We start from the raw sequence: 11470 nt of genomic DNA, 5'->3' as shown, positions 1-11470 counted from the left end.
CCTTTGGGTTATTTTTCTCCGTAATGATTTTATGACCGATTTTAATTTAACTCCCCATCAAGGAGACTTTTTATTTAACTGTGGCACAAGCGATGGTCACATTTCCCATGTAGTGCACCTTTTCGTGTGGCTAATTGAAGTTATTTAAGCTAAGAGGCCTTCCCCGTTATTGCATATAAAATTTTCGAGTTCCGGAGTTAGAGCTTTATGTTGAGCTTGAGCCATTTTCAAGGCTGACATCTTTCTAGACAGATTTTTAAGGAAAGTTTCAACAGTATTACATAACGGTCTGAGATCCCACGATCGCATCTCGAGGAATCTTTGGATCTAAAGACTGAAAAGCCAGTCTCCATGTTTCCGATCATATTCACTTTTTAAAAAGTCATCCTTGGTATTACAACATTCGACTAAACGCGTAATCAGAAAATGTTAACTGGCTTATTCCATCCGTCTATCAGGAGGAAGAATCGCCCAGACTAGTTGTATATCATCTCTTAAGAAAATAAATTGATACATGTCTCAGGGAAAATGAAATTAAAGAAACCTTATGCTGTCTTACTTTTTAATTTTCTCAGCCTTTACTAGTCTTCAAAACCGAAACAGTCAAGACGGTCTAATTCTGAGAATCCACTACATTTTTTGCCGGATCTTCGATTTCGGATATATTACTGTAAAGCTAGCATTTATGACGTATAGACTCTGAAATAACAAAAGTTTTGAGAGGTTTTGTTTCGGTTGACACGTGCAAGCCTTTAAAGACAAAACTGACGGTGTTTGTTTAATTGAATTACCAGCCTTCGCGTTACCGCGGACATCCAAACAAACTAAACTGCATCACTCAGCTGATGAAAGGCTAAAAAGGGATGTGAGCCTTTTCCAATATTTCAATTGATTCCCGAGAAAATCTGTATTGAAGTTGGAGAAAAGAAAATGTTTCGACGAACTGATTCTGGCCAATTTTCATCAAAATCCAACAAAACTACAGATATATGTATCTTGTTAAGAGAGCTTCTCTTAACTTTTTACATGCCTGTGGCTCCCAACTGTTTCCACAATTTTTCCTAAGTGACGTGTATGGAATCAGTGAACAGTTTCAAAAGATTGGTGTTGAGGTAGACACGAAAAAGTTAAGGGAGATCCTTTTGACCCCTCTCTTTTTTTGTCTGCCAAAGGACTTCAACATTATGGGAGGTGACCCGTCTTATACCTCTCCACGAAACCGTCGAAGATGAGGTTTCCAACAAAATTTTATTTTTAGAAAGTGAAAATTTTATGACTTTGTAAATGAACAGTCAACGAATGGGAAAATTTAGTAGAAATCAATTGTGTAACAAGACCTCTTAGCAGACCTCTTGTTGAAAGATCACGAATTAATAAAATAAATATATTGAAAAAAGTTCTCTTTCTCAGTATACAGATCGGAGCGAGTTTGACAATGATTACCTGAATGATGCTCGAATTAGCTTGTGACGCTGCACATTTGAAGCCAACATTGTACTGTACTTAGTGATTGAGTTCTCAACTATATATTGCTTTGCTAAGGTAACTTTAAAAATGTTGATATGATGAAAGAGGTTTAAAATAATTTCACTTCTAGTCATAAAATAGTAAACCAACTTTCATAGAAGTGTGATAATTCTAGTAGAAAGACCAAGGACGGATCGGGATGACAGAAACCGATAGGCATAACAGTAGAGTGCACATTGAGCTGACGGGCAAGATTAAATGATATTAATTAACGATTATATGTAGTAAAACAGAAACTTTTCTGACCAAGTTAAATAGACGAATTAAACCGATCCACGTAATGATTAATGCGCCCGAAACCTATTTAATTTCCCTACAACATAGAAGGAAACTGATACAAAACTAAATTAAAAATAAGACTGACCAAACCGCAGTACTCTTAATGTAACTGCATGCTGAGGAAGTGCAAATATTTCACAAGGTTTTTTGACCCATATTTTCTCACGTAATGTTTTTTTTTTAAATCCACACCGTTAATTTTGGAGAAACCGTAACCTTGGGTGAGCAGTTTTGACAAGATTATAATGTCGAAACTGAGCTCTGGTAAGGACTGCTCTTGGGAGCTAAAAACCACTGATATCCTGAGATAAGATGGCAAAAAGTCTTGGTTCACTATAACTTACCTGGTTGCTTGGTCTTTTCCTTCCCTACCCACTCCGCGATACAAGGTCGAGTTTTGGTTTGAGGCCAAACTCTAGTCCTCGTTCGGCGGATGATGGTTTTTGCAAAAAGAAGTGCGGATGGGGGGGGGGGGGGGGATGGATGATGAATGAGATGGTCTCTTACTGCTCACTGTGGATTTCTTTTCTCCACCAATTGTATATTTTTTATTTCCAGGTGGTGGATTTCTACAGAAAACAGTTATGAGCCCTCGACTCACTTGTGTGGATGTTACAGTAGTGAATAAAGATTTATGTTGGTTGGTACTTACAGCTTCTCGAGATACCGAACAGTGCTGAAAACTCCTGGGGGTAAGTCCTTTAATTGATTATGGGATAAGTCCCTGCCAAAAAGAAATCATCACATCAGAAAGTTAGAAATGCGCAGTAAGATAAAGCTTTGAACTCGCCCCTCCTCCCACCTCTATTAAGCGCCCTCATTCCAATAAGTGCTCCCTTTTCTCAGCCGAAATCTTCAATTAGCGCAGCATGTGGACAAGTCAGCTTTCGGTTTTCCTAGAAGAAATCTTAGCCAAAAGCAAGAATTAACGCTTTCCAAGCTCTTAAAGGAAAACTGCGATAGGATTGAGACAATTTGAACTAACTGCTTGCCTGGAACTTAGTGTTTATATCATCAAAAATACCACATTATGCCATGGACACCTGGACAGGCTATATGAGTTAAATGTTCGTCATTTTTAAACAAAGTTTATCATCGGACAGAATGCGTGGCGTCAATAATTATTCATTAACGATAAAGCGGCAAATTTGAACGTGAAGAGTCCTAAATTAAGGAAGAATGGGTCAAAATCAGCCCACAAGAGTTCGTAAAACTCATTCTTGCAAGTTTTAGAATTGTTTGCTTCTCAATCAGCGCTCGGCTTTTTTGAGATTACAGATGTATCTACAATTTTACAGCTAAAATAAACGATTTCATTCAAGCAGAAGCATTGTCGTTTTGCTCTTGAAAATATACTAAACAAGGGCATTTTTAGTGTGAAAGTCATTTTCAAGAGCGATTTTCTGAAAAACCCTACTACCCTAGAAAAATCAGCGCACGGAAAATGACAGACTGATGAATCTTTACTCCAACAGAATCTTTTTTAATTTTGAAAATTTGCCAAAGGGGACCTTTATCCACTTCAGTTTGAAGACGTTAGGTCAAAATTACGCTCAAAACTAGTGCGTTTTGACAGTGGGCATTCTGCCCAATGATAGCCAGTAAAGAAAATACTGCAGTGTTTAGCATGAAATAGTAAAAAAGGAGCCTCCAAAGTAACTTGAAAATACGATTCGTTCAACAGAAATAAAAGTCAGAGCCGTTCACGAGGCAGCCTGATCACACGCAAAGAAAGTCACGGCATATTCAGCAGTCCCACAATAGAGAGTCGAAATGGTGTTTACGTCAGCGGTCAAAAGTTAGAAAACTAAACCTTTCAAAGAAGAACGACTTTAACGTCAACCGTAAATAAGCAGCTAATCAGTGACTGGGGCCAAATATATCATATTCCAAACTTTGGGCATTGTACTTTTCAACGTGACCTCTTAAAATGTAGCATTATGCCTCAAGCCACCAACAGGTAATAATGACAAGGTGTTCAAAGCGGCTTATTGCAACTCACTTCGCACAAAATTTTATCATTTTATTGGACCAAATTCTTAGGCTACACGTATTTATGTCTTATTGAGTGCGTGAGGCAGTAGCCAAGCTTTTAATAGGTAACCTAGTCTAAAAAGTGTGAGAAGAGTAGAATTAAGAAACGGCGTTTGAAACGTTTATGCTGAAAAGGACCCCCAAAGAGTCCTTTTAAAAGCAATAGAAACGCATCTGACACATTTACGATCAAGAATGTTAGTATTCATGCCGGAAGTATGTTGATCATTATTCCCAAAATTATTCCGGTAATATTTATCTAAGCCTATCGGTGACCTTCAAACGGTTTCAATTCAGGTTTTTCAGATCTCAGTATTTTTACTGCTTGTCACACACAGTTCTGTATCTCGAGGACTCTTTGGATCTTAGAACTGGAAAGTTAGCCTCCAAATGTTTCCAAGTATACTTACTTTAAAGTCGTTCTCGGTATTGTAATTTTCGCCCGCACGCATACTCTGAATAATAATAATGATAATAATAATAATAATAATTTAATATTTATATTGCGCAAATTAACATGTGGATATGATCAAATGTGCATCACAACACTTTTCGGGGGACTTTGGCCGGACTGCATCAGCAGTTTACAAACAATCGAAGGAAACGTATTTGAAGATGCCCCCTCCCCCCAGTTCCCAGTAAACAGGCCAGATCACATCACAGTAATCTCGTGAGGGGGTTCTTTAACGTCCTCTGCCTAGCCAAATTAACTAATTAATAGATGCAGGAGACGGGACCTACGGTTTATTCGTCCTTATCCGAGAAGACTAGAATGTCTCTCCATTTCTTGATATTATAGAAAGGTAGCACATTCTCCTCAGTTATTTTAGGACCTTGAGTGTTGGTCCGGCCGGGGCTCGAACCATCGACCTCGACCTCCTGCACAACAATCCAGTGCTCTAACCAATTGAGCTAACCGGGAGGTGAAAATGTTAAATGGCTAATTTTACTGAAAATTATCGGGAAACGCATCATCTTTTCACTCCTTATAATCCCAAGAATTAGCAAGACTTTTTTTTTGCAGGATTGCTGATTTAAGCAAACAAGAGACTCCATCTAATATTTCGGTAAGGACGGGTGTCAAAAAGCTACAATTTAAAAACCACTGAGGCGTCAGTGTATTATGAGGAACAGTGGAGTTGTGGCGGTTTGGATCTCCGATGATGAAATCGCTTCCGTTCGAATGTGTTGCTGAATAAGTGACTACCACTAGAAATGTAATTAAATGGCATACTCTGATCGTTAAACCCGGTCTAACATTGTAGTGGATATCACTGTCAGGTTATATTCGTACGGCACCCGAACTAGATTATCTCTGAGATAGCGATCAAGATGGGAAAGGAATTAACTAGACTGAAATAACTAGAGATTATTCAAATATAACTGATAGAAATTGACCTTTTCTATCCTTGTAGCAGTGCAAGTGTTTCTGTCAAGTTTGTCAGTTCAAGTGATGTTTTTCAGGGGCGGAACCTATGGTTTTATGATCGATTTAAATTTGACTTCCAATCAAGGACAGTCTTTATTCGCAACAATAGGGTCTAAAAGTACTTACGAGTGACCACGAGTGACCACGAGTGACCACGAGTGACCACGAGTGACTGAGAGGTCAGTCTCCAACTGTTTCTAAATCTACTAGCTTTTAAATTCATTCTCAGTATCACAGTGTTCACCCAAAAACATACTTATTTCATTGAAAATGGTTGAGAAACGCAACATCTTTACGCCCTTTACAACTGGAATGTTCTCTTTTCGTAGCATATGAGAGAATCGCTCAGACTGGGTGTATATCATCCCCTCAGCGAATAAAGTGACACGTCTTTTGGGTATGAAAGGAAACGTCTTGCTATCTAATTTTCTAAATTAACTCAGCCCTTAGCTGGTCTTCGAAACCGAAAAAGTCAAGACGGAAATATTCCAAGAATCAGCAGGAATTTTTTTTTTCAAGGATTGCTGATTTGAGTAATCAAAATGCTCCAACTAATATAGGGAATATAGGGACGGGTGTCAACCAGCCAATATTCAAAAACCAGGCTCTAGCGTATTATGAAGGACAGAGTTGCAGGCGGTTTGGATTCTCTATTCCATATCCTCAAATCGCTTTCGTACGAATTTGTTGCTAGATAAGTGGCGATCGCTGAATGTGCGAGAAATACTCGCACAAATGTAATAAAATGAATAACTCTGATCTTTGAAGCCCGGTCTAACTTTTTAATGGATGTCACTGTCAGGTTATCTTGGTACGCACCCGAACTTAATCATTAGGCAGAATGCCCATTCTTCTCGCGACATTTACTGTCTTGTGGTAGCTAAAAATTATAGATCTGTGCTATTAGTGTCAAAGCGTAGAGTGGTTGATTTTCATCGGAAGAGATCTTGCGCCCTTTCACCCCAGGGAATACTGCTCCAGCTCATTGACTTGTTAGGGCGGAGTTAAGAAACAAAGGCCTCGCCAGCTATTGTTTGTGCTATTGTTTCGTTTTATCATACTTTGCCCGCGAGTTTTAAAACCTAGCTATAGAGTCCTAAAGTGCTTACGTCACGTTTCCATAGCACCGGAATTCTGTGGTCTAAACAAACCAATATGGCGTCCCTAGCGTGACACATTGTCGTTGACCTCGAGCACTTCAAGAGCTATAATAGCGCAATTTATCCTCCAATAATAGAAATAAGATAAAGAGAATCAAGATAACCTTTGGCCTTACTATTTAAGAGTATAATAAGCGGACAAAAGCACCTGGTGAGCAATAATTCGAGTCAAAACGCAACGGAGACGAAGTTTGCGATGGGCCAGTGTTTTCATCCAGATTGCAATCACACATCTGAAAGCCTACAACGGCCGTTTGCGTCCGACTTTCTGCCAAACCATTTTAAATCAACAAACGTTTCTCGTCATTGAATAGCCCTCGAGTTTTATTGTAGTTTAAGCATTATGACTATAAAGAACATACTCATACATAGCGATTACTTCTGAGATAGCGATCAAGAACGAGAGATTATTCAAATACAGCTGAATCAGTTCACCTTTTTTTTTTTTTTCGCTTTTACACATCAGACTGTTATCGGTATGTCACTGTTAGGTTATATTTGTACTGCACCCGAGCTAAATTATTTCTGAGATGGCGATCACAATGAGAAAGGAGTTTATTAGACTTAAAAAAACTAGAGATTATTCAAATACTACTGAATCAGTTCACTTTTTTTCGCTTTTACAAATGGAACTACACATCATTATATACAAATAAAATGTGATAACTTCATTAGAATAATGAGCGTTCATTGTTATTGGTGTCAGATCGTGCAGTATATGTTTAAATAAATACTTTTGCACGTATTGAGTCAGACTGCGTGTTTAACTTTGGTTTTTGTTCGCGAATGAATAACATTTCGTGGATTAGGCAGTCCATTTTCCCGCGGCATTTCTTGAGAACGGAAAACATTTTCCCCAGGCCAGCGGACGCTACACCGTGGGCCTCCCTCAGATGCTTGCCAATGACAGAGGCTTTATGTTCTTCTATGCGTTGATGAAGATGGCGTGTGGTATAACCGATATAATCCGCATCGCACGAATCACATTTAAAAGTGTAAACAACGCATTGGTGGTTAATTAAAGCGGGCTTCTCTTCTTGTATCTTGAGCTTTCCCTCGATCTTACGACTCGTGAAAACTGGTTGTAGGTCAGTTCCGATTTTCCGGCCAAGATCTTTCAGCTGATGTCTTACTGTGTCGGCCGATTTTTGGTCTTTAAATGGTAAAGTTATTCTGACAGGTTTTTGTGTAACCGCGTCAAGTTCAGTTGGGGTTTCGTGACGGCTTTGGATCGTAGAACTCGTGTACCAGGCGATAGCTGAGTTGATGAGTTTCACTGGGTACTTAAGCTTAGTAAACATCCGCTTGAGATGCTGGCATTCCTTCGTAAAAGATTCTTTCGTTGATGACAGGCGGTAAGCTCGGTTCAGCATTGTATTCAGCAGAGATCTTTTGTAACGCTGATCGACATGGCTCTGGTAATGTAAGAGCAGTCCTGTATCAGTTGGTTTATGATATACGCTTGTTGTCAGGTGGCAACCGTTTTTCTCAATCATCATACCGAGGAATGGAAGCTTGTTGTTTTCAGCAATTTCCATTGTGAACTGTATGGCAGGATGGCATTCGTTCAATGTTGAAAGGAAAGCTGTTGCGGCTTGAATATTTGGCATCGTGGCTAATGTGTCATCGACGTACCTTTTGTAGAAACTTGGTAACTTGTTGTTGCGATCCAGTTGTTCTTCAATGGAGCACAGGAAAACGTTTGCCATAAGGGGTCCCAGGGGCGAGCCCATGGCCACACCGTCCACCTGCTCATAAAGTTGACCGTCGAACTGAAATAGCTGATCTTTGGTTGCTATTCTTAAAAGTTCGGTAAGACCTGTCTTTGTGAGGTTGAGACCATGCGTTTCATTAAACCAGTTGTTTTTAAAGGCTTTTTCAGCGATGATCTCAATAGTCTCGTCGAGTGGCACGTTGGTAAATAAAGCACATACGTCATACGACACGAGAATGTCATTCGGGTTGAGTGGTATTTCCCTTATCACTTCGGCGAAGGAGAAGATATCGCAGATAGTGTGCTGATTTAATGAAAGGGGCTTAAGCTTCTCTTCAAGCCACTTGGCCAGGGCGAAGTTGTAGGTCCCAGTCGATGATAGTATCGGTCGCATTGATAGTTGCTGTTTGTGAGTCTTTGGAAGACCATAAAGGTGAGCAAGACGGGAACCTTTGCGACAAACTGTGTCAGCAATCGGCTTTGGCAGGATTTTTCTGACGACGGACTCCAGCTGTTTTTCTTTTTGTAGTAAGGGATGGTAGTGTTTAGGAGGCCGGCCGCGTGTTTTTGGTCTTTCTGTGTTGATAGGGGTGAACTTCGTTGTGTCTTTGATGGAAGCATCACTTAGTAGACGGATGTACTCTGTCTTGTCCATTACTACTACGCCAGATCCTTTGTCGGGTTTTGTAATGACAATGTCTTCCCTTCGTCTAAGTTGATTTATGGCTTGTTGCAGTGCTTTGGGTGGTCTTGGGCCTCTCCTTTGAATATAATTCAGGGCAATCGAGCGAAGAGTCGCGGCGGCTAATTCTTTTTGGTCCTCCGGTAATGTGGGTTCAAGTCTTTACCGTTAATTTTTATCATCAAATGTATTTCTAAACATTCTCTGATTAGAATTCTAAAACGGTAGAATCGACTGCACTTGTTCAGGCGTCTTGAACAGTTAAGCAGTAAGCAAATCAAATGTGATGGAGCCATTGAATTTCTTCGCCTTTGCCAGAATGTAGATCTTACACCAACCTTCGCCAAAGTCGACCAGACGAAGTCGAAGAACTGGCAACAATCATCGAAAGCGTTCTCAACAAATGTCATCGCCGAGGAGCTAAGATCAAAAGTGAAACAGAATGCTATGTTAAAGATGGAAATGAACACCATCTATGACGAAATCCGCCAACAATGTTCACCGCTACAGTACATGCTTACCTTACGCGTTATGACAGATCTTCGAAAGAAACTTTACGAAGACGTAATTACCAACCACACGAGAAAGATTGCAAGGTTAATTAACAAGGAATTTGACGTTGACGAACACATTACAAACATCTCATCGTACCGACTGTCATTCTTTGAAAAGTTAGTTCTCTGCCGTGGTTTGAAATTCTCCATCGCTCAACCTGTGCCAGCTCGTGATGTAAAAGCCAGCTTTGAAAAAGCTTACTGGCGACTTGAACCCACATTACCGGAGGACCAAAAAGAATTAGCCGCCGCGACTCTTCGCTCGATTGCCCTGAATTATATTCAAAGGAGAGGCCCAAGACCACCCAAAGCACTGCAACAAGCCATAAATCAACTTAGACGAAGGGAAGACATTGTCATTACAAAACCCGACAAAGGATCTGGCGTAGTAGTAATGGACAAGACAGAGTACATCCGTCTACTAAGTGATGCTTCCATCAAAGACACAACGAAGTTCACCCCTATCAACACAGAAAGACCAAAAACACGCGGCCGGCCTCCTAAACACTACCATCCCTTACTACAAAAAGAAAAACAGCTGGAGTCCGTCGTCAGAAAAATCCTGCCAAAGCCGATTGCTGACACAGTTTGTCGCAAAGGTTCCCGGCTTGCTCACCTTTATGGTCTTCCAAAGACTCACAAACAGCAACTATCAATGCGACCGATACTATCATCGACTGGGACCTACAACTTCGCCCTGGCCAAGTGGCTTGAAGAGAAGCTTAAGCCCCTTTCATTAAATCAGCACACTATCTGCGATATCTTCTCCTTCGCCGAAGTGATAAGGGAAACACCACTCAACCCGAATGACATTCTCGTGTCGTATGACGTATGTGCTTTATTTACCAACGTGCCACTCGACGAGACTATTGAGATCATCGCTGAAAAAGCCTTTAAAAACAACTGGTTTAATGAAACGCATGGTCTCAACCTCACAAAGACAGGTCTTACCGAACTTTTAAGAATAGCAACCAAAGATCAGCTATTTCAGTTCGACGGTCAACTTTATGAGCAGGTGGACGGTGTGGCCATGGGCTCGCCCCTGGGACCCCTTATGGCAAACGTTTTCCTGTGCTCCATTGAAGAACAACTGGATCGCAACAACAAGTTACCAAGTTTCTACAAAAGGTACGTCGATGACACATTAGCCACGATGCCAAATATTCAAGCCGCAACAGCTTTCCTTTCAACATTGAACGAATGCCATCCTGCCATACAGTTCACAATGGAAATTGCTGAAAACAACAAGCTTCCATTCCTCGGTATGATGATTGAGAAAAACGGTTGCCACCTGACAACAAGCGTATATCATAAACCAACTGATACAGGACTGCTCTTACATTACCAGAGCCATGTCGATCAGCGTTACAAAAGATCTCTGCTGAATACAATGCTGAACCGAGCTTACCGCCTGTCATCAACGAAAGAATCTTTTACGAAGGAATGCCAGCATCTCAAGCGGATGTTTACTAAGCTTAAGTACCCAGTGAAACTCATCAACTCAGCTATCGCCTGGTACACGAGTTCTACGATCCAAAGCCGTCACGAAACCCCAACTGAACTTGACGCGGTTACACAAAAACCTGTCAGAATAACTTTACCATTTAAAGACCAAAAATCGGCCGACACAGTAAGACATCAGCTGAAAGATCTTGGCCGGAAAATCGGAACTGACCTACAACCAGTTTTCACGAGTCGTAAGATCGAGGGAAAGCTCAAGATACAAGAAGAGAAGCCCGCTTTAATTAACCACCAATGCGTTGTTTACACTTTTAAATGTGATTCGTGCGATGCGGATTATATCGGTTATACCACACGCCATCTTCATCAACGCATAGAAGAACATAAAGCCTCTGTCATTGGCAAGCATCTGAGGGAGGCCCACGGTGTAGCGTCCGCTGGCCTGGGGAAAATGTTTTCCGTTCTCAAGAAATGCCGCGGGAAAATGGACTGCCTAATCCACGAAATGTTATTCATTCGCGAACAAAAACCAAAGTTAAACACGCAGTCTGACTCAATACGTGCAAAAGTATTTATTTAAACATATACTGCACGATCTGACACCAATAACAATGAACGCTCATTATTCTA

General features: G+C 40.6%; 2 protein-coding genes and 1 long non-coding RNA gene across 3 annotated transcripts; 2 read left to right on the top strand and 1 right to left on the bottom strand.

Annotated features, from left to right (window-relative positions):
- Positions 1–1012: 1012 nt before the first annotated feature.
- LOC148742696 (uncharacterized) lies at positions 1013–5709 on the top strand. The gene is made up of 3 exons (XR_016000504.1): positions 1013–1542; positions 2365–2498; positions 3491–5709. It is a non-coding gene; the product is annotated as an uncharacterized LOC148742696 (long non-coding RNA).
- A 1367-nt stretch (positions 5710–7076) lies between these two features.
- On the bottom strand, positions 7077–8980 carry LOC148742695 (uncharacterized). The gene has a single exon (XM_088758273.1). The coding sequence runs from the start codon at positions 8796–8798 to the stop codon at positions 7152–7154; it is 1647 nt and encodes a 548-aa protein (XP_088614399.1). The 5' UTR covers positions 8799–8980; the 3' UTR covers positions 7077–7151.
- Positions 8981–9057: 77 nt separating this feature from the next.
- LOC111328268 (uncharacterized) lies at positions 9058–11470 on the top strand. The gene has a single exon (XM_022932662.2). The coding sequence runs from the start codon at positions 9273–9275 to the stop codon at positions 11418–11420; it is 2148 nt and encodes a 715-aa protein (XP_022788397.2). The 5' UTR covers positions 9058–9272; the 3' UTR covers positions 11421–11470.

Source organism: Stylophora pistillata, chromosome 1 (assembly GCF_964205215.1).
Source record: "Stylophora pistillata chromosome 1, jaStyPist1.2, whole genome shotgun sequence".
Taxonomy (NCBI): domain Eukaryota; kingdom Metazoa; phylum Cnidaria; class Anthozoa; order Scleractinia; family Pocilloporidae; genus Stylophora; species Stylophora pistillata.
Note: the sequence above shows the minus strand (reverse complement) of the source record. Positions and strands in the feature narration are given on the sequence as shown.